Source organism: Corvus cornix, chromosome 21 (assembly GCF_000738735.6).
Source record: "Corvus cornix cornix isolate S_Up_H32 chromosome 21, ASM73873v5, whole genome shotgun sequence".
NCBI classification, from domain to species: Eukaryota; Metazoa; Chordata; class Aves; order Passeriformes; family Corvidae; genus Corvus; species Corvus cornix.
Genome location: NC_046350.1, coordinates 1,204,013 through 1,231,711, shown reverse-complemented (window position 1 = coordinate 1,231,711; position 27,699 = coordinate 1,204,013). Strand labels below are relative to the sequence as shown.

General features: G+C 48.8%; 2 protein-coding genes and 1 long non-coding RNA gene across 8 annotated transcripts; 2 read left to right on the top strand and 1 right to left on the bottom strand.

Annotated features, from left to right (window-relative positions):
* Window positions 1-386: 386 nt before the first annotated feature.
* HIPK4 (homeodomain interacting protein kinase 4) lies at window positions 387-2,334 on the top strand. The gene is made up of 2 exons (XM_039564133.1): window positions 387-2,097; window positions 2,198-2,334. The coding sequence occupies exons 1-2, from the start codon at window positions 588-590 to the stop codon at window positions 2,332-2,334; spliced, it is 1,647 nt and encodes a 548-aa protein (XP_039420067.1). The 5' UTR covers window positions 387-587.
* Window positions 2,335-6,292: 3,958 nt separating this feature from the next.
* Window positions 6,293-14,649, bottom strand: LOC104697536. Of its 3 annotated transcripts, XR_005603537.1 has the most exons (4): window positions 14,608-14,649; window positions 13,357-13,449; window positions 7,264-7,357; window positions 6,293-6,494 (listed from the first exon to the last, which is right to left on the bottom strand). It is a non-coding gene; the product is annotated as an uncharacterized LOC104697536 (long non-coding RNA). The 3 variants fall into 3 exon arrangements; XR_005603536.1 differs by lacking the exon at window positions 6,293-6,494 and having other exon boundaries at window positions 6,838-7,357; XR_005603538.1 differs by lacking the exons at window positions 6,293-6,494; window positions 14,608-14,649 and adding an exon at window positions 14,431-14,471 and having other exon boundaries at window positions 6,838-7,357.
* Window positions 14,650-14,930: 281 nt separating this feature from the next.
* PPIH (peptidylprolyl isomerase H) lies at window positions 14,931-26,115 on the top strand. 4 transcript variants are annotated; one of them, XR_005603534.1, is made up of 12 exons: window positions 14,931-15,039; window positions 15,392-15,456; window positions 16,051-16,074; window positions 16,570-16,614; window positions 17,044-17,086; window positions 19,086-19,178; window positions 20,698-20,785; window positions 21,632-21,672; window positions 22,867-22,955; window positions 24,550-24,656; window positions 25,295-25,389; window positions 25,593-26,115. XR_005603534.1 is itself a non-coding variant. In XM_039564087.1 (10 exons), the coding sequence occupies exons 1-9, from the start codon at window positions 14,974-14,976 to the stop codon at window positions 22,933-22,935; spliced, it is 534 nt and encodes a 177-aa protein (XP_039420021.1). In that variant the 5' UTR covers window positions 14,931-14,973; the 3' UTR covers window positions 22,936-22,955; window positions 24,550-24,739. The 4 variants fall into 4 exon arrangements, 1 of the variants encoding a protein (XP_039420021.1); XR_005603535.1 differs by having other exon boundaries at window positions 25,300-26,115; XR_005603533.1 differs by having other exon boundaries at window positions 25,295-26,115.
* Window positions 26,116-27,699: the final 1,584 nt, after the last annotated feature.

Sequence of the window (27,699 nt, the reverse complement as noted above, 5' to 3'; positions counted from 1 at the left end):
GAAGTGGATTTCAAGGAGCTAGGGCTGGTTTTGAGGGGCGTGGGGTGGGTTATGTTGGGCTGGAGATTTGGGGGCTGGGGATGTATCATGGGGAGCTCAGATGGGTTTGAGAGACTAGGGAGAGGTTTTGGGGGCCTTGGATGGGTTTTGGGGAATGAGGGATGGATCTTGGGGGGGCTTGAACAGGTTTTGATGGACAAGGAACTGGGTTTAGTGGACTAGAATTTAGTTTTGGGTGGCTGTGTCTGGGTCTTGGAGGACTTGGATGGGTTTTGGTGGACCAGGGAAAGGGGTTAGGGGGTTGAAAATGGGTTTTCAGGGGGCTGGGATCCATTTTGGGGGGATCAGGGATGTGTTCTTGGGTTTGTGGATGGATTTGGGGAGAACAGGGCTGGATTTGGGGGGGCCAGTGTTGGGTTTCTGGGTATTCCTCCACCCAGGCTACTTCTGTTGTGACATCATGTGTTGTCATGGTGATGTTGGAACCCACAGTGTTGTGAGGCTGGGTTGGGACAGTTAGGTGTCTCCAGTCCCCACTGGGTGCTGAGCTGGAGGATCCTGAGCCCCTGGTGAGGAGCCAACCCACCATGGTGACGCTGGTGGTAGGTGCCAAGTGCTATGACATATTGGCCATGGTGGGGAAGGGGACCTTTGGACAGGTGATACAGGGGCAGTGCAGGAGCACTGGGGAGATGGTGGCCATCAAGATCCTGAAGAACTGTGATCACGATGGCCAAATAGTGAAGAATGAACTGAGGCTGCTGCAGGCCTTGCGGAAGGGGAACACGAAGGACTCTCACATCATCCATTTCCTCGAGTCCTTCAGTGACACGGTCTGGACCTACCTGGTCTTTGAGCTGCTGCAGCAAAACCTCTTTGACTTCCAAAAGCAGAACAACTTCTCACCGCTGCCTGTCCGGCACATCCGTACCATCACAGCACAGGTGCTGGTGGCACTGGTCAAGCTGAAGGAGCTCTCCATCATCCATGCTGACCTTAAGCCAGAGAACATCATGCTGGTGGACCATGCACGCTATCCATTCCGCATCAAGCTTGTTGACTTTGGCTCGGCTATCCTCCTCCCTGAGGTCTGCCATGTCCAGGAGCCCTACATCCAAACCCGCTTCTACCGGGCACCGGAGATCTTGCTGGGGTTGCCCTTCTGCGAGAAGGTGGATGTCTGGTCTTTGGGCTGCGTGATGGCCGAGCTTCACTTGGGTTGGCCACTCTACCCTGGCAATGACGAATATGACCAGGTATGCTACATCTGCTCCACCTTGGGGCTACCCCGGGATGAGCTGCTCTGTGCTGCCCAGAAGACACGGTCCTTCTTCCAACGGGTGCCACATTCCACTGGTACCTGGCAGCTCAAACCACCAGGGAAGGTGATGGCAAAGCTGATGGAAAGGAGGAAGCATATCTTTTCCTCACTGGATCAGTTGGTGGTAGTGAATGTCTGCCCGATGCCTGATCCTGACCAGGAGGAGCTGGCCAAGCGCTGTGATTTGTACAGGATGGTGGAGCTGGTCAAGAGGATGCTCACTTGGGACTCGCATGAGCGAATCACACCCAGTGCTGCCCTTCAGCATCCCTTCATCTCCATGCAGGAGGTGAAGGCCAGCTTTGAGGCCACCCAGTACTACCAGCTCAGCCAGGAAGACCTGAGGGCATCCTGTAAGGATTCCAGCATAGCCAAGATCTTCCCCAGCATGGAGAAAGGTGCCTTCATCCCTGCCAGCCAGGGAGGCATCCAGAAAGCCACTGTCCAGCTGGATGGGCTCAGCCTGGCTGAGCCAGTTGGGGACACTGGTGACAAGTGCCAGCAGGACATCTGCCAAGCCCCCAGCCCCACCCACTGTGGAAGCCAGTACTGTCAGCATCACTGGTGTCCCCAGATGGAGCCCACCAAGGGTCACTTGACTGTGATGGGGTCTCCCAGCAGAATGAAATGGTACAGCCACCGCAGTGGCAACCCAATCATGGAACAGAACCTGCCTGGAAGATGCTACAGCTCATCCTGTGCCAAGGTACAGGGAGGGGGCTCCTGGGCACAGGCACTCTGGGACAAAGGGTGCTTGGGATCCCTTACATACTTGGGTTTCCTGGTGCCCCATGTCCCCAGCTGCCCAAGGTTCCCACAAAGAAGGAGGCAACACTCACCCCCTCTTCATGCTTTCCTCCCTGTTCCCCACCACAGAGAGCTCTGGTGATGTGGCGCAACCCCAGGCCTCCAGGGATTTGGAGAATGGGCTCTGGAGGCTGGGCTGGTATGCCCCTGCAGTACTCAGCACGCTCTTCCTGCCACAGAGCCAGTGGCACCCCCAGCACCACTAAGACCCCACAGCAACCCTTGCATACACTTCAGCAGCCCAGAGCTTGCAAGAGACCTTCTTCTTCCTCACCCTCAAGCACTCCAGCCACCAAAACCCAGCGCCTTGCTTGTGGAGACCACAGCCAGGACTGCAACAGGACATACTGTGCCAGATGCTACCGGCTCTGTTTCTCACATTGATCCCCTAATAAATAGTTTTGCAAAAATCTGAGCATTTCAACTGATTATTTGCCAGGGGAGTTTGGTACTGCCAAGACTTGAGGGGTGCCCCAGCTTCTCACCCGGGGCTGGCACAGCACTTGGCAAAGGCCTGGCATTTTCCACCATTGAAGCATGGAGAACCTCCCTGCAGCTCAATAACAATATAAACTCCAGAAAACTTGGATTTTCTGGTTTTTTTCCTTGTAGTAGGGCATCTCAAACCCCACAAAAGCTTATCTGTAGCTTGTTAACTGGTCAGATAAATCAAACAGGACAAGACAAGCTGTCTTGTATGAGTTGTTTTGGTGCCATTCGGTAAACATTAGTCTGGCATCTCCCAACTGCCAATAAACATCTTACTGATGAAGTGAATTTTGGAAAGATAAGCTGGATTTCTGACTGACGGACACCTCACTTTACAAACTATAAAAGCTACACCAGACTTTCACAAAGCAGAAACCTTCTGCACATTTTTCTGGAAATGTGTGGAGTTTCTCCCTGAACAGGGATGCCTGCTTTGCAATTACTCCTCTGGAGGCTGAGTAAAAGAACTCTGTGTACGTGTTGGGGTTTCAGTTTAGTCTTAGTTTTTTCCTGTTAAAGGAATTTTCTCCCATAGGCATGTTGCTACGGGACAAATAGCTGTACTTAAGAAAGACAAAAAGGGGGGTGGGGCGGGCCTGGCTACTCCTTTGTCTACACCTGGGTGTGGGGTCAGTTCGCTCTGAGCGTCTGGAGAGAGAAGGTGCAGAGAAAGGAGCTGCTGCTTCTTTCTTTTTGGCCGTTCTTTCTTCCTGCTGGAAACAACGCCGGGACCCCAAAAGCCGCTTTCCCTGCCCTGCTGGAGGCCGAGCTGTGGCCGCCCTGCCCCGCTGCTGCTTCGAGCTTTCGCTACGCTGTAGCCCTGCTCGCCCCACCTGCCTGGACCTCCGTGGGGTTCTCCCATCTGGATACATCTCATCTGCCACCCGGGATTTGTGTTCGTCCCTGCAGCTCCAGCCTGCCCTTCTAGCCTGCCGCTCCAGCCTGCTGTTCCTGAGAGTCCGGGATCAGCTGCCCAGGGGGTTTGTGAAGCCTTTGTCCCATCCCTCCCCGGGATCCCAGGGCACCGGTGCCGCGTGCTCCCCGAGCTCACTCCGGAGCGCCCCCTGCAGCCGCGGGGGAACCATCGCACCTGCCCTGCTCACCGGGAGCCGCCAGCGCCCCTGCCGGCTGCGAGCGGAACTGCACCCGAGGGGAAAGGGCCTGACAGCCGAGAAGGCTGGCACTGGGTTTGTGATTGTTTGCTGTTAATGCCATAGTTATTGTTGTTTGTTTGACTGGTTATATACATATATATATATATACATACATATATATATATATATATATATATATAGTAAAGAACTGTTATTCCTATTTCCCACATCTTTGACTAAAGGCGCTTGATTTCAAAATATAATAACTTGGAGGGAAAAGGGGTTATATCTGCCACTTCAAGGGGGCTTCTGCCTTCCTTAGCAGACACCTGTCTTTCAAAACCGAGACAGTATGTTATCCTCATTTCAGTAGTAAGTTACATTTGACTCCTAATCAATACTATTTCTTTTGCTAGCTTTAATATAGGTACCTTGATATAGTGCACTGTTCTATGTAACCTGCTCTTAGTTCCTTTAATTTTATACTGTGTAGTAAGTAAATCTGATTTGTCTGTTATCTCCTGTCTGTTTAATAAATAACTCATTTTATAAATAGACCTAATGTGCCATCCTTAGAACTTGTGGGCCAGCGTAATTTCTTAAATTTAAGCTGGCAGGGCTTGTCTAAAGCTTCCACTCACCCTGTGACATTCCCCAAACTGTAGTGGGGGCAGCCAGATTCAGCACAGCCAGATCCAGTGGTTCCTCAGAGGTCTATTCCTTGTCCTCGAATGGACCCACAGAGGCTCTCCCAGCACTTGGCATTCCCTGCTCACAAACTACCTGTGGCTGCTCTTGCGTGATGCTGGTGGCACGGTGTGGCCAGCACTGGCTCCACTCATCCTCAGCTTCACCACTGAGCTTGCTGGCTGCACAAAGTAGTCCCCAGACCAGTTGGATATCCCTGCAAGGAGATTTGTGGGGAAGGACAAAACAACCCAAGAACCACCCCAAAGCCACTGTCAGCAGCAGCTGGTGGCTCACCCAGAAGCACTGACCCTAACCAAAATCCGAAGTGGAGGTGACACAGGCATTCAGGACACCCTCACCAATGTCCCCACAGAGCACCCTCAAATGGAACAAGGACCTCCCCCCACTACCTTTGGGACCCCCAAATGAGGGCAGGGAACCCCTCCAGCACACCTGAGGCCCCCTTAAAGAGTCCAAGACCCCCAGAACCCCCCCAATAGGACAGAAAACCCACCCCGCACCCCTGGGATCTCGAAATGGGGTCTGGAACCCTCCCAGCAGGGTTTTGAGCCTCCACCCACACTTTTACCCCAGCTCTCCAGCTCCCAATCATGCCATCATGCTTGTGCTGGTGGGTGACAATTTTGGGGGTTCATCTCCCCCCCAAACTCCCCTACTCTGCCACGCATGTAGGGCTTACCATGCTCCTCCAGAATCTTCCATCCATCCATCTTGTTCATCCCTATCCTATGCCTGGGGGAGGTGGGGGTTCCCACCTGTCCCTCTCTGTTCCCCCACAGGGTGTCACTTTGCCCTTGTTCTTGCAGCAGGGATAGTCATCATCGAGCTTGTCCCCTTCAGGGTCATGGAGGAAATTGGGTGGAGAGGGCTTCTTGAGGGGGTGGGGGCCAGGGATAGATGGATGGACAAACACCTCCCTCTCTCCAGTGGGGTCATAGATGGATGGATGGATGGATGGGCGGGCTAGATGGAGAGACAGCAAGGTTGGCCAGCCATGGGCCATATGGACAGACAGACAGCAGAGATGGCCAGGCCAGGGGGACAGATGGCAGGGATTGTCTGGACAGATGGATGGATGAACGGCCAGATGAAATAATGTTTGGGCTGGATGGCTGGAGAGATGGACAGCAGGGGTAGCCAGGATGAAGGATGGATGGACAGCTGGATGACTGACTGGGGTGGTGTTATGCCCTGGTCTGCTTGGAGGGTTTAGGGGAAGGTTGGTTGATTTACTCTGCTGGTGGTGAGTAAATGTGTGGGGAGAAACAACAAAATACTCAGGAAGTTCAAGAACAAGCTTTTATTTGCAAACTTGAGAACATTAAGGTAGAATAAGGTACTGTCTTGGTTTGAAAGACAGGTGTCTGCCAAGGAAGGCAGGAGTCTCCCTTGAAATGAAAAAAAAATGCAACTGCCCTCCCTCCGAATTATTATAATTTTGAAATTAAGGGGCTTTCAGGCAAAGATATGAGGAATAGGAATAACAGTTCTTTACTCTTTTATATATATATATATATATATATATATATATATATATGTATAACAAGACAAACAAACAACAATAACTATGGCATTAACAGCAAACAATCACAAACCCAGTGCCAGCCTTCTCGGCTGTCAGGCCCTTTCCCCTCGGGTGCAGTTCCGCTCGCAGCCGGCAGGGGCGCTGGCGGCTCCCGGTGAGCAGGGCAGGTGCGATGGTTCCCCCGCGGCTGCAGGGGGCGCTCCGGAGCGAGATTGGGGAGCACGCAGCACTGGTGGCCTGGGATCCCGGGAAGGGATGGGACAAAGGCTTCACAAACCCCTGGGCAGCTGATCCCGGTGTCCGGCCGGACCCTCAGGAACAGCAGGCTGGAACGGCAGGCTGGAACAGCAGGGATGAGCACAAATCCCGGGGGCAGATGAGATGTATCGAATTCCAGAGCTGCAGTGGGAACCCCCGAAGGTCTCAGCAGGCAGGACATGCAGGGCTACAGAATAGCGAAGGCTCGAAGCAATGGCGGGGGCAGGGTGGCTGCAGCCCAGCTCCCAGCGGGGCAGGGAAAGGCGGGCTTGGGAATCCCAGGGTTTCTCTGGTAGAAGGAAGGCAGCCAAAAAAGCAGAAGCCTGCCATGCTGACAAATCCCTTCCCGCCTCTCTCCCCGTCCAAACACAGAGAGCTAACAGCCCACATCCCCAGGTGAAAAAGAGTAGCCCATTGGGCTCCTCCCTCAGTGGCCAGGTCTTTTGTTTCTCCCAAGCACCCAGCAATTTGTTGCCCTGGCAACATATATAGGGAAAATTTCTCAAGAGAAAAAAGAAAACAGAAGGGGAACTCCCAAAAGCCCCAACAGGTACTTAGCAAATCTTAAAATGTAGCCATTTTTGTTACTATCTATAGTAATGTGCAGAAATTCACGCAATGAAAAGCCAGTGTCCATAAAGGAGACAGAGGAGTCCTACAACTTTATTCAAATAAAGGGAGAGAGTCCACTGGGCACACACACCTAGTATCTCACTGGCTGAGATACTAGGAAGGTACAGCCTTTCCAAACCACCTGCCACATATTCCCCTCTTAAACATATCATTTCCATCCAAAGTTCATAAAGTCAGACTTGTGTAGATCCATTTGTCTGTTTCAGGAGTCAAACTGTTCTGTAACAAACCTGCAGCTTGAAGTTGGTAGAGACATTAAGACTCATTTCAAAGACCCATACCCTCACCCATGGAATTGTTTGTAAAGACATTAGCATACATCTTTCCTATCAGTAATATAAAACCATAAAAATATCATTAAAGAAAACGTATAAGGGAAAAGAAAGAAAGGATAAGAACAGAATGGTTATATAGTTACCACTCACCAGTGGGGCCAGGGACAAAACCTGGTTGTTGCAATTTCGATGTAAGTTGGTCAAGTGATGTTCACAGCCTTGATCTGTCAGGGGTTGAAGAAGCCTGCAAAATGCAATGTTCAATAGGTTAATATGTGCTCCAGCTCTGTGGGAACAGGGGCAGGGGAGTTCTACACTGTATGATGTTCCACTTCAGATAGGGCACAATTGTTTTGAGTCCTTAACCATTAACATTCCAGTCTCTCAGAGATGGATGGCTGGACAGATGGAGAGAGCAGGGATGGCCAGGCCAGAGGGAAGGATGGGCAGACGGATGGATGGGGGTAGGACAGATGGGAGAGAGGACAGATGCTAAGTCACCTGGATGGATGGACAGACAGAAGGACAAAAGGACAGATGAATGGATGGGCAGATGGCTGAGTCCCAATGGACATCTGTGACAAGGGGTATCCCTCAGGGGTCTGTACTGGCACCAGTGCTATTCAATATCTTCATCAATGACACAGACAGTGGGATCGAGTGCACCCTCAGCACGCTGGAAGATGATGCTGAGCTGAGCAGTGTGGGTGACACACCTAGAGGACAGGGCCATCCAGATGGACTTGGACAGGCTCAGTCAGTGGGCCCATAGGAACTTTATGAGGTTCAACAAGGCCAAATGCAGGTGCTGCGCATGGGTCAGGGTAACACCCAGTATCAATCCAGGCTGTGGGATGAACAGATTGAGAGCAGCCCTGCCAACAAGGATGTGGGATGCTGGTGAGAGGCTGGACATGAGCTGGCCACGTGCACTGGCAGCCCAGAAACTATATCCTGGGCTGATCCCCACAGCATGGGCAGCAGGTGAGAGGGGGTTCTGCCCCTCTTCTTTGGTCAGACAGGACCCCACCTGCAGCTCTGGGTTCTCCAGCACAGGAAGGATGTGGACCTGCTGTCCAGAGGCTATGAAACTGCTCTAAGGGCTGAAGCAGCTCTGCTCTGGAGACAAAGAGCTGGGGATGTTCAGCCTGGACAAGAGAAGGCTCTGGGGAGAACTTAGAGCCTCTTCCAGTGCCTAAAGGGGCTCCGAAAGAGCTGGAGAGGCACTTGGGACAAGCTGATGTGACAGGAAAAGGGGGAATGGCATCACACTGATGCCTGGCAGGGTTAGATGGAACACTGGGAAGAAATTCTTCCCTGTGAGGGTGGTGAAGCACTGACATGGCTTGCCCAGAGAAGCTGTGGAGCTGAGAAAGTGTCACTTTTACCCAAGAGCATCCCTGGACCAGTCTTGAGACTTGATGCCAACTTGCCTCGCTGGCAGCCTTCTAATCAGCTCTACCAGCAGGACATTTCCAAGGCATTATTGTGAGTTTTGCTCTTCTCCTTCAGGAACCATGTTCCACACCCAGAGACAAGCCTGTACCAGGAGGGGCTGTGATGGCTCCCATCAGCTGTCCAGGTCAGAGAGATGCAGGTAAGGCACCATGGAGGAGACACTGACTGACTGTCACTTCTCTTACATTAACAGGGTTTAACAGCAGGAGGGAGCCAGGGCACAAGGGCCCATAAGATCAAAAAAATGCATCAAACAGCAGCAGGAGAGGAAGAAAAGGTGCAGATCACCAGGCTTGGACAGTGCTTTTGGGTAGCATCTGCCAGAAGCACAATTACAGTGAAAAGCATTGGGAGGTCAGGGAGCGACTGAGAAAAGTGCCCGGCAGAGAGGAGAGCCCAGGGAGACAGGAAAAGACAGAGAAAGAGATGAAAATTATGGAACATGGAAACGGAGGCCACTCATAGTGTGCAAGTCCTGGAGAGAAACACTGTTGGTTGAGCAGATGATGGGGAAGAGCAGTAATTTGGCTGGTACTGCAAGTTTTACACGATTTGTGAAGGTGTTTTTTGATGTCATATATGCCTGAGAAGGTAAGAGGACAAGACACAAAGGACTGGTTTCTGCAGATGCAATACATGTAGCTAAATAAATAAAATAATTTCTCTTGGTAATTGAATACTACAGTATCTTTCCCTTTCTCCTAGGCTGGTGGAGAAGTGACTTTTACACAGGTCACCAGACCATGACTGGTGCCAAGAAAGATCTCTTCACTTGGGTGCTCATCTGGACCCTGTTCCTGCTCACATTCCCCACTCCCAACACCTTTCTCACTGGACTTGGTTTCTAGAAGGCACAGCAGTCCCAAGCACTGGCACTGGAGATGAAAGAGGATGCTTCCCTCATTTTGGAGTGAGTTTCACAGCAGGCTTGGGAGCTGGGTGCTTTATACTTTCTGTGAGAAGAAATGCCTAAATATTTGTCTTGGTTTTTGCCTCAGAAACTGATTTCAGGTCTGGGCTGGCTGAGAAATAGACCAGAAGGTATACAAACTGCAGCGTGTGTGAGACACTGCAGAATCATCAAGGTGAAGTGTTGTGTTTTTTAATCAAACTCCACTGCCCAAGTCTGCCAGGAAACCAATTTCTTCACCAAAAGAAGGAGTAAAAAGAGTAGAAACCCACCTGCTTAACCAGACAGCCCTGTTGATGGGGACTGTCAGTGTCCATGTTTGCACTCCCTTGGTTCCCTGTCTCTCTTGCACTAGATGTTGCACTTGGAAGAACATGAGCCACACACAAGGGAGCTGAGCCTCTGATCCAGCAGCCCTGGAGACACTCTGTTCCTGAGAAATTTTTTTCCCTGAGATCTCTGCATGCTTTTTCAATACAGGTTTACAAAGCTCCCACCTTTCTGCATCACAGGGGAGTGTTCATAAAGGAAGTTGTTGCAGTTTGAAGCTGGTTAAGCACCAGGCACCCACGAAAAACTATTCACTCATTTTTCTCTGCCATAGCTAAGCAGATGAGGGGAAATTAAAACTTCATTTTCATGAGTTAAGGATTATTGAAAAAAAAAACCACTTTAAGGCAAAACAGGTTCAAAACTTAAACAGTATAAAGAAGATTTATTATTAACAAAATTGAAAGTAAAAAGGGTAATGAGAGCCAAAGAGAACTTTCAGAACACCTTTCTTTCCCAGTCCCTCCCTCTTTCCACCAACTACACAAGGAAACAGAACATAAGGTTTTGGTCAGTATTCCACGTCTTAAAAATCTTTCTTCAGTATGCTTAAGGAAGAGAGTTTCTTCTGCTGTGCCGTGGGATCCTTCCCACAGGAGATAGCTCTCTGCGAACTCTTCTAGTGTGGTTTTAACTTTTACAAGCAATAGTCCCGCCCAAACCTGCTGCAGTGTAAATCCCTCCCATGGGTCAAGCAGTCTTCCCACAACTGCCTAGTGTGGGTCATTTTAGTTCATGTGGTTTAGTCTTTTAAGGATGAGCTATTCTAGTTTTGAAGTAAAGGCTCTCTTCCTCTATCTCTAAAAGCAAGGGTCATCTCTCTCTGTTCGAGTTCCTCACTAGATTACAGCTTTTCAGTGTCCACGTGCTCCAGCGTGAGTACTCTCCTTCACAGGCTGCACGTGGATCTCTGCACCCCCCCGTGCACCTCATGAATTACAGGGAAAATGTATTATAGTCTTCACCACAGCTCGCAGGAGAATCTCAGCTCTGGCTCTTGGAGCATCTCCTCCCTCTCCTTTTTTTCACTGACCTTGGTGCCGTTGTGTTGGTTTTCCTCATGTGTCCTCACTTTTCCTTCTTCTCTGACTTGGAAGAAAATTGGTGTAAGTTGCAGTTGAGAGGTTGATCTCATCTGGGCTCTGCATCGGGGAACTGCTCGCTGTGTCTCTTGCTGCTGGCCATGTGGTCCCTGCTGGTACCGCACAGCCGGCCCTGGCCGCGTGGTCCTCACGGGGCAGCTGCAGCTTTGGAGGAGCCCGGCTGCAGTCCTGGCTTCAGGAGGGCTCCGGCCGTGCAGCCCTGGGCATCCCCCACTGGGATGGGTCGCAGCGGCTGCCTCACCACCCCTGGGGAGAAGAGCGCTTCCCACAGTTTTTCCTTTCTTAAATATGTCATCACAGAGGTGTCACCAACTTCTCTAATTGGGCTAGTAACCTGCCTATCATCAGAGCCTTCAGCGACTGGCTCTCTGCTGGACGCAGAAGTTTCGAGCAGCTTTTCTCCCACCCCCACTAAAAACATACTGTGTTAAACCAACACAGAAGTCTTGACTTAAACGAATTTTAAAAAACCCCGTCTGTTTTTTCTTGCATGGTCAAACTCTCTATAGAATAATCAGAAGCACCACTTGGGACTGGGTTTGGTTTGACGGTTTTATTGTTTCAATCATAAATGTCAGGTTTAATGGTCAACATTCTTCTGAGATGTCTGCAGCCTTTGATGATCACTGGCAGGTTACGGTGGGAAGCTTGGTGACGAGTACTGAAACAGGTCCCTACGCTAGCCATGCACTTGAAATGGTTGGCAAAGAGTGAGGCAACTGTTGCAATGCTGCAAATGTTGCTAGTTTTTAGTCCTTCTCTCTGGAGTTCCCCTTCTTCACTCTTGCACCATCCTCCCCTGAGCTTCTGCCATCAGGAGGCTCTTTCTCTCCCCGTGGGAACAGCTGAGCAGGTTCCCATGGCCATATCCCAGCTGGTGGTGAGGGTGCCCTGCATTTCCTGGGAGGTGGAATGTCTGGCTGGCTTCTGTTCAGCTTCTCCCCCTCCTCAGGGTGTGTGGGTTTTCTCCACCTCCTTGATTTCTTGCAGTTTCCTTGTGGCTTTAGACCTATCATTTTCTGGCACACTTGACATAACATGCAGAAGACCGAAGAAGCACAAGGCTTTGGAAAATAGATTATGGTTTTCCAGCCATGTTTGTCCCTTTCAAGCAGTGACTCATCTTTATACCCTCTCAGATGTTCATTTTGCCACTTTTCACAGCTGGCCCTTCTCAGAGGGCATACAGCTGGCAATTTACATAAGTGCAGTTTAGTGCCAGACAACGAGGGAGAAGAAAGGGCCTGTCAAACTGAAGGACAGACAGAACTCACCTGGACAAACAGTCATTCTCTCCTATGACAAAAAAGCAAAATCCACCAGAGAAGAACAGCAACAGAAGCAGTAACAGGAGAGTGTATTCTGAACATCCTTTCACACTTGTTCCTACCTGGCATAGAAGAGTAAATATGTACTTTGGCAGAGAGATGTCTTAAGGCATCATTCATCTAGTACCACTGCCCATCCCTGGCCTGCAAAAGAAGTTATCTTCAGATGAACTGCAGGGGTTTTTAAAGCAAAACCACAGCTGGGACACATTGAAGGACACAATTCAACAACGCAAATCACTGAGTAGATTTTCACCTTCAGGAAGCAGTAACAGTGTCCTGCCTAACAGCAGAACCTTCATGTGCCAAGATTGTAACAAGGAATAGAGCAGTGGTTCTCCAGCCTAAGACATGTATGTGCCAAGGCCCAAATATTCTGGATCTGCACAACCTAAAGAGAGACCAAGACGACTCAAAAATTATCCTTAGAATCGTTAGGAAATGCCCTGAGAAAACTGTGTCACCAAACACAGGTTGAAGGTGTAGAAATAGATCACCTTGGTTCACCAAAAGCAGGTATTGCTGTTTTGGCATTTCAGTGGCAGAAAGGTGTTCTGGGCCAGCCCAGTTCTGTATGAGCCGAGTCAGGGCTGATCTTCACACTGGAGCCTCCTCTTACCACAAGGAAAGGGCAAAGCCCAGCTACAGCATTGACTGTACTCAGACTGCTGCACTCAACCATTGTGTGCATACATAACAATTTCCAAATCAGGATTCTTCTTCAGAAAAGTGTGGCGATACAGCTAGAAAGCAGAAGTGAGAGCACTGCTAAACTCATGTCAGAAGTAGATGTGCTAACGCTGCTAGGCCACAAACCGTGGCAATGAAATAGTCAGCACAGAAGAAAAGCATGCTTGGTATGTACCTGTGATAGTGCTAGCTTTTAGTTTTGCGATGTTATTAAGAAACATAGATATGGTTGTTATAGTGATTGCTGCTTATGTAAGAATTTATTTTTAGTAACTGCTGAAAAAGTATAAATACTCAGCTCTGTATGTATAAAATCGGCTTATTGCATCCAAGCAATCTGCCCTGTCTCTTTCATCGCCGATCGTCTCGCGACAATAAAGGTCTCTTTCCAAGTAGAAAAGTTGCAGTGCACTTGTTTACATACCTTGCTCATCTTTCTGCCAGAGAAAGCATGACTTCTCCCCAAGCAGAGTCAGGACATTGGGACCTCCCAAAGGCAGTGTTCAGCTGATCAAACCTTGAAAACAATCACAGACCTAACTGTTGCAATCATGGAATTAGTGAAAAAGGCCCTGAAGATCAAGACCAATTGTTCCCCCACCACTGCCAAAGCCACTACTAAACCATGTCCCCAAGTGCCACGTCTACATGGCTTTTAAATCTTTTCAGAAATGGGGACTCCACCACTACCCTGGGCAGCCTGTTCCAGGGCTGGACGAGCCTTTCCACAGCAGTTCTTCCTGAGGTCCTATGTGAACCTCCCCTGCAACAACTTGAGGCCAATCCCTCTTGTCCTGTCCTGTCCCTTGTTCCCTGGAAGCAGAGCCCGACCCTCACATGGCTGCATCCTCCTGGAGTTGTGGAGAGCGAGAAAGTCCCCTCGAGCCTCCTTTTCTCCAGGCTGAACCCTCCCAGCTCCCTCCTTGTGCCGCTCCTTGTTCTCCAGCTCAGCAATGTTTTTCTTCTAGTGAAGCACCCAGAACTGACCCCAGGACCAGAGATGCCTCAGCACCGGCGGATAGTCACTGCCCTGGTCCCACTGGCCACCCTGTGGCTGGTACAGCCCACGTGCCATTGGCCTCCTTGCCCATTTGGGCACAACTGGGCTCATGTTCAGCCGGCATGTGCCCAGGTGGGCAGGGAGATGAACGGTGTTATAAACATATATTATAGTATTGGCTTCTTGCAAAGTATTAAGGTAGATATTATATAATGTTAGAAATGCTTTTTGCTGTGTGGATGTAGTTCTCTCTCGTTTTAGCAAGAATGTTAGCAAGTGTGAGCAAGTAAGATAACCTCCAAGCGAACAGAGGATGAGGCCCGAGAAGCTGCTGATCAACACTTTGTCCAGAGAACAAAAGGGCCCAAAGGCTGCTCTGCCTGGAGAACGGGCGGCCAGGAGGGTCCGAGAGCCGCTATCACCGCTCTGCCCGGGGGGCAAAGAGGCCAAAGCTGCAATCAGCCCTGACTGTCTGAAGAATTAAGAGATCCACCCTACCATCGACTCTCACCCAGCGGGCCCAACCCCAAGAATCAAAAGAAATAAAACCACAAGGCAGAAGACTACGCATGCTCTAAAAAGGCGGAACCAAGGAGTGGCCATGCAGAACAGCTCCTGGAAAAGTTTTAATATGAATAGAGAACAGACAGTAAAAATGGTATAAAAAGGACTCACCTCTAGCATCAGGTGTGCTCTTGGCAGAGCGCCAAGGCACCCGGCCGTTATCCCTTTGCTTTATTTTATGTGTCTCTTATTGTCTTTATATTAAACTCTTTAATTTCTAACAGGAGAGTGAACCTCGTTTTTCACAAACGGGCAGGCCTCCCCAGCCGGGCTGCGCTCTGCTCTGGGAACCCCGAGCTGCCCCTGCAGGATGCAGCTCCGGCCACCACCCGGATACCCCAGACACAGTCTGGACACCCCACACACCTCCCAGATATCCCGGACACCGTCATCCCCATGTCCCGCCCAGCCCCGTCTCGCCTTCCGTCGCCGTTTCCACTTCCGCCGCCATTTCCGCTTCCTGCAGTAGCAGTGGCGATGTCGGCGCTAGCAGCAAATCCCAACAACCCCGTGGTTTTCTTTGATGTAACCATCGGCGGGCAGGTGGGGGTGCCCCAGGACGGGGAGCGGCCGCGCCCGGGGAGGGACTGCGGGGATAATTGGGGGTGTCGGAATGTTGTGGGGATAAGAGGGCACGAGGGGTGCCGGGGGTTCGTCATGGGGCTGGCGGGGCCGCAACTGAAAGCGCTGGGAGGGGCGGTGCCAGGAGACGGATAGCGGGGCTGTGGGGTCACAGGGCCCATCGGGAACGGCTCGCAGGGAAGTGAAGCAGGAGGAGCCTGTAGGGGTGGGGGTGAATGAGGAGACAGGATTTGTGGGAGTGCCCGAGGTCGAGCGGCAGGGGTATGTGTGTGAGGGGATACCTGGAAGACTCACCTGGCCCCCGTCTCCTCAGGAGGTCGGCCGCATGAAAATTGAGCTCTTCGCAGATGTTGTACCCAAAACAGCAGAGAACTTCAGGTAAGGAGCAGCTACCATTCCTGCAGCTCAGCCTGGACTGGAACTGCAAAGGCCTTCTGGTGCAGGAATGGCTTTTGGTGGCAAAGTGATTAGCTGACACCCGCCCCAAACTGCTTCACCTACGCTGTCTTCTCTCTGTTCTCAGAGATGCTGTGTGGCATCCTGGTCTCTCAGGGGACCTTGTCTGGCTGGAAGGGGTCCGGTCCTCCTTGGCTTCCTCTGTGAAGCCTCCTGATTTGCTCTGTGCATTTAGAACAGGCAGTGCCTTGTGCCATGGGGGGGGTCTCCTGGCGACCCAGTTCTCCTGCCTTCAACTGAGGGATGGACCATGTGAAATCCCACTTCCATCAGCGGGATGGACATACCCTGGTCTCTGTCAAACATGGCGCCTGCCCCACATTTACTATCTCTTACAACCTTGGTGTTAAATCTCTGACCTCCTCACCACAAAGAGCACAGAAAATGTTTTGAAATGGCAGGGGGAAGGAGTTGCCATTTCCCGTTCCTGTTTCTCTGGGAAAATCCTGTGCACCAGTTGGTGCAGCTCTCAGACTTCACATGCACCTAACACTCTGCTCTTTTTTTGTTTGCCAGGCAGTTTTGTACAGGTGAATTCAGGTAAGTGGATTATAATGTCCTTTAAGTGTCCCACTGGAGAAACAGGGCTGGGTGAGGTGGAAAGAGTTTGTCTTGAACTTTTTCATGTTGTACCACTACAAAATGGAAGAGTTACAGAAATCTGCTCTGAGGAAATTGTGAGGGGCTTGAAGACTCACAGAGATGGCAGGTTTCTCTTTTTGATGTGACTTTTTTTGTGGCCAGGGGGCTCTAAAAAACCCTGTCTGCAAGCCCATCTTCTCATGCTGCACCTTGCAATGGGATCCTGTGAAGATGATGTATGGATGTTGCAGGGAACAGTCATTTCATGTGCAGAGCCCCGTTGAGGCTTCCTTTTGCCTCCAACAGCAGCAGCTGAGAGGCTGCAGCACCTGGTTGTATTTCAAGGTAGCTGCTAATGTATAGGGCAACTCTTTGGGACTCTGAATTCCTGGAAGAGTTTTGTGTTGGGATATCCAGTAAGTTAAAATAATTTTCCTTTTTACTTCCTTACAGGAAGGATGGTGTCCCTATAGGTTATAAAGGAAGCACTTTCCACAGGTAAATCATCTACTGTTGTTTAGACACTAAATAGCAACCTGAGCCATACGGGGTTTTTTGACCTGCCTTGAGCTATTAGTGGTGTTGGAGACATTTGTGAATCATGGCTAATGTAATTCTGTGGCTTTTGGGGACCTGGGGATGCTGTCAGATGTGTATGCTGGGGTTACTGGGAGGAATCCCCTGTTCCTGGCATACCACATCAGAGATATGGCATCTATCACCTAAGCACTATCCCTGGTCAAAAGCAATGATTCCTAAATGACCTCATGTCAACCACTAATTAATATTTGTTGTAGATTTTAGGCTGCAGCATTCACAGACTCTGTTAACTTCTGCTGCACAGCGAGTCAGAATCCCTTTTTAGCTTACAGTGAGCTTCTTGAGGCTTTTGGCCACTGAGAACTAAGTGTTGTTTTACGTCTTTAGGGTGATAAAGGATTTCATGATCCAAGGAGGTGACTTCGTAAATGTATGTACTCCTGTATTCTTTTCGTCCTTCTCCTCTATGGTATAACATGCTACTGTTTCCAAGGGTCTGTGCTGATTTGTGGGATCCCTTTCTTTTTTGAGGTATCCAGTAGTAACTGGAGGTGTCCTCATAGCACTGCTGCCATCTTACTGCAACAGACCATAAAGCACTTGAAAACAAATCTGGAACCTCGGGTGAACACACATTCTTCCCAAAATATTTCCTCTCTACAATAGGCTGGCAATACCCTGGAAGCTTTCAAAACTTGGAAACTTTTTTTGCCCTGTTTTCCTTCCCTCTTCCGTTGTCCTCATCCAGAGAAAAACCTCTGTGAATTTCAATTCACACTGTAGATAGACCTTAAGTACAGAGCCCAGTGTGTAATGTAAGAGGTCATTTAAATCAAAACTTACCTTTTGTTGCTAAATTGTCTCAAAATAGAAAAGACTTTGCGCCCACAATGGTGGTCGTGCTCTGATATGGGGATAAGCAGAATATATGGGTACGGCTGAAGGGCCACAGGATCTCTTCACTGTCCTAGGACCCAGCAAAATTATTTCATTTTTGGAAGTGTTTCAAAATATGAGGGAAGCGATAAGCTTTTTTAATATAAAACTTGGTTGTATGAAAGTCTCTGAGAGAAATGACCACACAGCAGGCAGTTCAGCCACACCAGACTCTGGGGTAGTTGCTAATTGTGACACTGCTCAGGTGTCCCAGTGCACTTTATTACTTCCACTGCATCTCAACAAGCTTTACAGATTGCTCCAGTATTTGGAATTTATATGTTATATTTATTAAAAAGCCACTTGGAGAGCAAGCACAGTCACACTGACTCCTGAGACAGGGTGCAAGTTTCTGTCTCTGAGCCAACAGTTTAAGTAAACTACAGAGAGCAGGAGGAAAACAAACAAGGGCTGGGCAAGTAGAGCAAAAGATGTGGAGCTGCATGTGGTGTATTACTGATATTATTGTTCTATTAAGTTTGGCCTAATAAAGATCATGTATGTTAAGCAGAAAGGCAATGAAGGGAGACAAGTTGCAGCAAGGCAGAAGAAATGGGTCTGAACTGACACAGAAAGGGAAGCTCAACACAGAAATGGAATGAACTGTCAGGATAGTAAATTTAAGTGACTGTACCAAGAGATACCCATTTTCACTGCTTCTGCAGCTTTCCCTGGAGAGTTCCTCACTGCAGCATCTTTAAGGACCCTGTTGAAGGGTCCCTGCTCAGTCCTTTTGTCATCATACAGGAATGTCTCTGAAAAGCTGAACCCAAGGGCAGGGTGGCCTTTGAGCAGTCCCTCAATTCAATGTGTCTGATGTGAGCCATCTGCCAGACTTCTGCAGAGTTCTGAACTTGTGGGCTGTCAGAGCCTGCAACCTGTAACTGTCACAGCCCATGCTGCTTTCATTGTAAGTGTCCTGAGGTCTGAGTGCTTGGGCTTGTAGTTAAGCACAAGATGTTTGGACTTAATAGAAAGTACAGCACAAACTAGAGAATCTTTATTTTAGAAACTGTCCTAGCAGAACAGATAGGTTGCTTTCCTGTTTCCAGTAAAGTCACAGAAAATAAGGTATATAAACCATAAACTCACCATAAGCCAACTTTTGCCATGCAATCATTTCTGCTTTCTTTGTCACACCAGCCCATACTTCTATGCCTCCTCCCTTTTCCCTTCCTGATGGGTCTGTACCAAGCAATCTGTAGCCTCCACTTCACTCTGGGAGGCTTAGACTTAACTGTACCACCCGCATGGGTTTCTGCCAACATATGAATGGCGAACAATGACCTGTGTAGTTAGAAACCACTTGCTATTCTTGTTCAGAAATGAAACACTGAATGTGTACACTGCTGGTGTATATAAATGGTAATACAACATCCATTTTGCCCTTTACTCTTGCTTGGAGATTTTAAATTTAATTTTTAAATTGAAATGTTCTGTAGCAATTGCTACAGAACAAATGCTGTGGCTGACAGGGTACTTCTCTCATGCAGGGGGATGGCACTGGAGTAGCCAGTATATATAGGGGTCCTTTTGCAGATGAAAACTTCAAGCTGAAACACTCTGCTCCTGGCCTGCTTTCTATGGTGAGTATGAAAAAATGACATTACAGACTGAAAAGCTTTTGGTACTTTCTCTGTGCCCTTTTCCTAAGTTTATACAGTATTTGCTGGACAATGCAATCTCTGCCACTGGGTACAAGGTTTGCTTTGTAACTACTAGTCAAGCACTACTTATGGGTTAATATGTTGAGTAACACAATAGTCCTGATCCTGCATCATCCTTTCTTTGTTGCCTGTTGGAGCGATGGGACAGGCTTGGCTTGATAGCTTTCAGAAGAGCTTAATTCTTACAGTTTTCATACAGTGGTGAGTTGGTGGCGTTTTCTTCTTTCCTGATGCTGTTATCAAACACTGACCTCGGCAAGGATGAAACAGAGAGATTTGGGAAATCCAAAGCCACAGCAGTGTTACCATGGTATCTTTTAAAACAGACTTTCCTGTTCAACATAGTAGGAGAAACTGCAACCATTGCACATTGTCTGGTAGGAACAGTACCCCGACTTTTGGAATAGAAAGCAAATGGAGCTAGTGCTTCAGTATTCCTATCCACAGCTGCTTCTTCAGCTCTTCTTCTCTTTCAGCTGCTCTGCCCTTAAAACCACTTGCTTAGGACATTTCATCATTTGGGTTAGTTATTCATCCATGTTGAAAACATGGCCCAAAAAGAGGTGTAATTGCACAGCTAAGCAGCTAGTGTGCTGTGGTACGAGAGAAGGGATTCACTGCAGTGTTGCCAGCTTTGTGTTAAAGTGGCACAGCTCTGAAGTAGTTATACTGGGTCAAACCATGGATCCCAGCTGGATCCTTTTGAAGCTGGCTAGCATTAACTAGAAAGCCAAAATGACCCTGTCCTGTGCAGTCCTGCAGCTGCAGAACTTCCCCAGTTCACTCATCAGGACAGAAAGTTGCTTTAGTAGCTCCTGCTTGTCAATATTGCAAATGGCCTTCAGTGTTGCAGACGTTTTCTTAATAGAGTGCAAATGCTCTGGGTTCTGTACTTGTGTGTGAATAAAATTTTACATCTGCATCCCACTGTTCCTGTGAGCCCTGTGCCAATACAGTTGTTACTTTTCTCATCATAATCATCAGAACACCTTTTTTTAAAATTTTATTTTTATTCTGAGGAAACCTCCCAAAAGTCAGAAATTAGCTGGGTTTTTTTTCTTGCCCTGGTTTCTGGCTTTCAGTTTTCCCCAGGACAATGCTGCAGCCAATAAGTACTTGTCACAAAAAAGTTCAGTTTTTTTTCAGGAGTGTGCTATAGAGCCTGGACTTTGACAGAGTCTTATGCACCTTTGTAGAAATACAATAAATGGTTGGTGATTTGGCTCTTGTGCATTCTGTTGTGACCAGAGGTGGTGACATGCTACATCCCAGCATAGGGTGCTCTCCTGCAAATGTGTATCTTGTTTCCTTTGGTTTGTCTAGCAATGAGCTAAAAGTAAGATGGTCTTGACCAACAGCTCTTTCTTATGTGTCTGCCTTCAGTTTTGGCCAGTCTGAAATTGTACACTTGTTGTATTTTGCCATTCTCAACCCCCAGGCAAACAGTGGTCCGAGTACCAATGGCTGCCAGTTCTTCATCACATGCTCCAAGTGTGACTGGTTGGATGGGAAACATGTTGTGTTTGGTGAGTACCTGCAGTAAAAGTTCTGGAGCACCAGCTCACGGGTGTCCCTGCAGGGCAGCTGTTAAAATAAATAGTGAGAATCAGAATCTTCTGAGCTGGGAGGAACCTAGAGGGATCATCAAGTCCAACTTCTGACCCTGCACAGGACGCACCAACAATCCCACCCTGTGCCTGAGAGCATTGTCAAAATTCTCCTGGAGCTCTGGCAGCCTTGGGGCTGTGACCATTCCCTGAGGAGCCTGTTCAGTGCCCGACCACCTCTGGGTATGAACTGCTTGTTCTTCCCTCCTCGCTTGTGCTATCCGAGGGATCTGTGCAACCTGATACTGTGATGGATCACTTTTGAAATGAATCATTTTTTCACAGGTTAGCTTTCCAGATCAATGTTCAGTGTACTGTATTTGTGGACAAATCCTTGTGCCAGTGCAGAAGGCACAGATGAGTGGATAGATCCCTTTCTGCTCCATTATCAGAGAGGGCCGAGCTTTCAGCAGAGTTTTTGGACAGTAATTTTGTGAAATCACATCTGCTAACTTGCATTTACTGTTGGTTGAACTGTAGGAATTCCAGGCCAGCCTTAAGCTGGTGGTCTCAAACTCCAAATTTCTACACACACCACCCCTGTGATGGGAAAAGTTATTTAATCTGTGCTGAATATAGAGAATGTTTGAAGAGGGATTGTTTCCTTTATGAGTTTAGAGATCAATAACAAACCCTGAAGTGCCCAATAGTTACACACTGCACAGGGCTTTTCAGGAGGGACAAAAATGCATGTACCTGTGATGAGTGGGGGGGAACAAAGGTAAAAAATGGCCATATTGAAGTGGATGAATTTTTTCATTCCAGGTAAAATTGTCGATGGGCTGTTGGTCATGAGAAAAATTGAAGTAAGTTTGAATACGGCTACTTCCCTGTGAATGTCTGCATTGGAAAGTCATGTACAGGATTAAGTAGAGTTGTCCTGTTCTCTCCTGCTGTCTGTTTACAGGATACCAGGGAATACCAGTGTTGATAACTGGCATTATCGGTTGTCATCATTATAATGTAGCAGGAAATCTGTTGAATGCTGTCAGGCTGTCATATGAGTTGGCTTTGGAAATGCTAGGCTCTTGTGGCTCTGATAGTCTTTGAGCAGGGATTGCGTTCTTGGCTTTATTTGCTTTGCATTTGTTCAGGAGACTGAATTAAAAAGTTGTTCCATCAGCAGCTCAGACAAGAGCGTAAAGCATCTCACTTCTGTGCTATTGCCTGGGATTATGCAGTGGATGCAAAATCATCAGTTCTGCTGATGCATGATCAGCATGTTTAATAAGAAAAATTAAACTAATCTCCTGATGGGCTTCCAGGAGCTGAAGATAAATACAGTCCGGGTGGTGATTGCTGCCAATGTCAGGCCTGGGTGTCATGGCAGGATAATGAGTAGATTTAACAAATAGCAAGTTCTTTGAGACAGCCAGCATTGACTCCATGACACATATGGGATAATGTGCATAAGGGCCTCTAATCTAGAAAGCAGGGCAAACACAGAGCTGTTGGGTTTTGAGAAAAGGTCACATGGAAGGAGCTGTACAGCATGGTATAACCTGCTGGGGGGTTGTGGTGAGCCTGCTTTGGGTATCAGTGCAGTGAGACCAAAGTAAAGAAAATTCGAGATTCAGAGAACAGCTGAGTCCAGCACATCAGGAGGATCAGAATGAGGGCTGCTTTGCCACTGTCTCTTTCCTTTCTGTATGAATACAAGTTTGTTTTGCTTGTGGCAGCTGCTTTTAGTATCAAAGCCAGAGCAGCCTCAAGTATCTCATGAGGAGCTCTCCAGTTTTTGCTCTGTTCCTTCCCTCCAGTTCAAAGGACCAGCCTCTGGTCTGTGTCCCAAACCTCCGCTCACAGAGAGAATTCACCAGTTTACGGTTGGGCCTGTTGCCAAATGTGTAATAGTGCTTTTCTGTTCCTCAGAGCTGTGTCTGGAATTCCCCATTCCTCATGTTACAGAGATATCTCTTAGCCAGTCTTCTAGTACCTGTCACTGCCTGGGTTTGCTGTGCCTTTATAAGTTTTAATGTTCTGTATTTGTTTGTCCCCAGAATGTGCCTACGGGTCCCAATAACAAACCCAAGTTGCCAGTTGTGATCTCTCAGTGTGGGGAAATGTGAAGCGATGAAAGAGCAATGTGGTAAGTCTCAGTCTTCATGCACGGTGCCATGAACTCTGGGCTGCTCTGCTTCTTACTTTTCTCTTGACTTGCTTTCACATTCCTCTGAATCTGCAGAGAGCTGTCTCAGCTCAGTGAAACACCAGAAAGTGCTTCTCTAACAGCATTTGTTTTTTGCCAGCTCAAGTCCCTGAACTGGCTTCCCTCCAAGCTGCACAAACACCAGAGGCAGCACAGCAGGGATAAGATTTTGCAGCTGCAGTTGAGGGGAAGATGGGTTTATGGGAGCTTTTTCTTGGATGGGGCTAGGTTGCCTTGAAGCCTTGATTCTAGAAAGTGGATGAAGGGGAATTGCAGCAGTAATCCATCTGGAATTATCCAGGCAGTCTAGTTGGTGGGAGGCCTCACTTTGACCTACATGTTGGAGAACTCTTCAACACCTACAAAAAGCAGAGTATCCATGGGTGGGACAGGCAGGGATCAAGAAAAGGAGAGGAGAAAGGGAGGACTTGAGCCTCCTTGCTCAGCACAGCTGTAGGATTGCCACCATTGAAGGACCAAGGAATTACCATTTTACATAGTCTTACCTTAACTTGAAAAATGTACCACCGTCCTTATCTGAAGGGAGATGTTTCCACTATTTGCTGTTATTCAGGCTTCATTTTGATTAAACCAATAGTCTCAGGCTAACATATAGTATTCTGTTTCCATTTGTCTGCTCATTTTACTGTAAAAACCACAGGTATTTAAACAAATCTGTCTAGATTTCAGTGTGTTGGGCTGCAGCTTGTCAAAAATCTGCTGTATTAGCCTTTTGGTTGCTGATTTTTTTCAAATTTCAGGAGGCAGCTCTGACAAAAGCACATACCCACAATTTTTGACCTTCCATGAAATGATATCCAAAGGCAGCTGGAATTGCCCACAATGTTCCCTCTTTTGTAATAAAGTCTTAGAGATCTGCAGCACTTCAGACTCTTGGGAGCTCTTGCTATTTGATGAAGTGACAACAGGGAATTGTAATCATTCTTCCATTCTCCTGGTACTTCTGGTGGCATTTACAGGCTTTTGAAAAAAGCCTGCTAGCAAGGCTGTTCCGTTTTCTTGCAGAGCTGTGCTGAAGGATTGAGTCCCCTTTAGGGTTGTCCTCAAGCCCAGACTTATTTATCATTTTAGTTTGGAGTACAGGATCTCTGGCCTATGTCCAGCTTGAGCCTGGAAGCTTTTCATTCATAGGTACGAGGCTGGTGCCACCTTTCTTATTTCTCAGCCAGGTCTTAGGAACAGCCTTGTTGCACCCTGATGTCTCTCAGCTGCCTGGGAGTGAGAACAGCTTTTGCATTGCAGACAGCCACATCAGCTACTTGTCAAGATCCTTGAAAATCAGCTGGGAGAAACAGGCACTGTTGGTTTTAACTTCAGAAGTAGATGCAGTTGCCTGGCAGGCAGACCCAGGAGGACTCCTGAGTTCTCTGGATGATGAGAGCTGGTGTGTGCAGCAACTGGCATGCACTTAAAATCGCTGTGTGGCCCCCAGTGTCACTGCATAGCCTGGCTGTTGTAGGATGGGTTGGTAATGGCTGTCCAGTATTTCAGATCTGTTTCTTCTTTCTTTCAGTGTTCCTTTACTGGTGATTAGACCTGTGCTGGCTCCATGCAATTCCAATTCCAGCCAGCTGACCTACTGCCCCAGACTTCTCCGGAGGCCAGATCCATGCTTTTGAGGTTCTCCTGAAATTATTTAATAATGGGCATCTCTTTTTTTTCTTTTTACATTTTGAAATGTAAATAAAGAATTTTTTTAAACATGTGCAGTGCACATCAGTTAACATTTGCGGGAATGGATTGTTCTCCGGGTGGGAAGGGCTGTAGCATCTTCAGCAACATGCATTATCCCTGGCTGGTTCAGTCAGGAACATTTACTGCATGGTATTGAGAGAGAGAAGGGGTGAAAGGAGCTTGGCAGAGCTGTGCTGCACCAGCTCTTTCATTTGGCAGGTAACTACAACTTCCTGGCTGGCAGAAAGGTTCTTGGCATCTTGGGAATCTCCAGAACATTTGTGTGTACAGCCTTGCTGAGGCACAAGGAATTGGTATAGCACAGATTCCATCACTGTGAGTGCTGGGCTCTGAGGAGAGTTCTGATGTAAACAAGTGTCTTGCAGCCTTCCCCTAGCGCAGGGGGGGATCAAGCTATTATGTGCCACAGGTGCTGGAGGAGGAGTTCACCTGGGTGCTACAAGGGTGTTGGAGCAGGCCTGTCATCTGGGGAGCACAGAATGGTGATGCTATAGGAGTGAAGTTGGGGCTGCTTGTCCTGTGTGGTGCATGGAGCGCAGCTGAGGGTGCCTTTCTTCTCCCAGAACAGGACTGGGAGCTCACCCACCTGGCAGAGGACAAGCCAGCACCCTGCACAGGGCTGGGTTCCAGCAGGAGCTTCTCATCCAGCCATTTAAAGGTAAAGGAATTAGGACAGAGTCTGTTCTGTCACATGCAGGTGCATCATCCTATGCGGAGAGATCCCATCCCTCCTTGGGCAGTGGGTGTAGGGTGCACTCTCTGCCTGAGCTGGGCCTTGCCCAGCACTGACATGCTGGCGGAAGCTCCCACAGGCTTGGCTGTGCTCTTTTCTCTCATGGCTCTTTGAAATCCTGGCAGCAGGCTCTGGCCGTCAGGATTCCTATGTCGTCATTTGTGGGACTGCACAGCAGCTGAGGACACTCACTTCTTTCCAGCCTGAGGCATGTCACTTTGTACCTGCAGAACATCAGGTGATAAAAGAAGCACAGACACTGCAGTCCTTTATTCCCCAGCCCCACAACTGCTTTGCAGAGGGCTCTCCTGTGAGAGGAGGGTGGAAGATTCTCAACAGGCTGGCTCAGGTGCCTCAGGGAGCTATGCTTGCCAGTGCAGTGCTGAGGCTTGCACTTCTGGCTGCTGGTACCCAAATTCACTTTTTCATCAAGGATACCAGTTTATTTCTGATCCAGGCTTAGCAGCACTTTTTCAGCCTGATGTATTTATATCACTGTCATCAGCTGGTCTCACGTCCTGCATACAGGGGTCACAGAACTTCCCCAGATTAATTAAGAGCAAATCCATTACTACCTCTTTGTTGTTCCAATGGCTAATTACATCCCATTACATTTCTCTTCAACATGGAATGTGCGAGGTTCCAGCTTTCCAGGTTGTGTGTCTTGTTCCTTACTTGCTGGCTGAAAGTTTCTCAAAGACCACATTTTTGGGTTGAATTCCCCCATGATGATGTCACCCTTCTGTTGTATGTAGCAAATCCTGGAATCTCCTCCTGTAGAGGTGATGGAGCTCCTCTCAGCTCCAGCATCTTCCTCCAGCTGTGGATGCTGCAGCTTGAGATGGTGTTTCTGGTGGCCTGTGCATTTCCTTAAGGGTCTGAGTTGCCTCCAGACCCCGCAATATTACACCCCAAAGACATTGTTGGGGCTCACAGTTTTAGCTGTAGGTGCATGGCCCTGACGTCCCCACAGATTTCCTCCCAGAGTTGGAGTTTTCTCCACCATTTTGTCCCTCTCGGGTCACTGCCTGGTGCATTCCCTAATTCCCATTCTATTGTAAATTATTTTTCAGATGAATCACTAAGCAGCTTCCAGTTTTGACATCATTCTAGCTTTATCCAGGTCATCATCTGGGTGCAGATCGTTGTAGGATTGTGTTAGTGTTTTTTCAAGCCCTTCCCTTTGTTAACTGAGTTGAAGATTAGGTGGAAGAGTTCCCAAGAGAGCTGGATGAGACCAGTGTTCCTAATGGGTTGATGTGGTGGGTTGACCTTGGCCTCACTGGAGTCCCTCACCTGGCCATGGTGGAATGTGGGGAACTGGGATGGTGAACTGGACAGTGATTTGTGTGCAGTGCTGAAAGGGCTGATCCCAAGGGGATACATGTTGCTTGCAAAAACGGTGTAGTGGTGGGCCATCTCCCAGAGACCTTCTGGATGGCTGCTGCTGATCTTTCCCTCCTCTAATGTTAGACGAATTACATAGTCAAGGGAGGGCTAGGAATCTGTGGCCACCAACCACATTTTTCAGGTGCCTAAGGAAAATTAACTTGTTGGACAAGGACAGGGTTTTCCTCTGGATCTTCCCTCTGAGGAATCCAGCAAGAGATGTTGGGTATCTCCAGGCCTCTGTAAGGCAAAGACATAGGGGTAGGCAGGCAAATAGGAGCTGAGAGGTGGTGGCTGGAGAACGGCTCCAACAGGGTAAAGGACCCAGCAGTAATGCTTTCCCGACAGCCTGGCTGGGTAGAAGGGCTCAGGGTGAGGAGCTGCCCCCGCCCCTCCGGGAAGGGAAGGATGGGATGCTTAGGGAAAGGCTGATTCCCCGAGGGTCAGCTCAGTGCGGTAGCTGCACATCCGTACGTGGGTCAGTGAGCTCTGATACAGGTCCAAATCCGGCATTTCCCTCTGGTAATTAACGCTCCTGGGCCCTTTCTGCCAATCACTGACGGGAGTAGGCGCCCGGGGAACGCTAGGACCGGAGCCGCCCGCAGGCTCGCTCTGCCCGGAGTCTTTCCAGCGAGCGGAAGCGCGGTCAGGGGCGGGACAGGACAAGAGCCACCGCCACATGGTCGCGCGCACTTCCCCGATCGTGCCCGCTGGGGCAGGAGGGGCGACCGGGACGGCCAATCAGGGGGCGGGGGCGGGGACTCCGGGTCGGCCGGTGAGAAAAGCTAGTCTGGCAGCCGCGGGCGGAGCAGCCAATGGGCGCGCGATATTGAGGAAAGGCAGGTG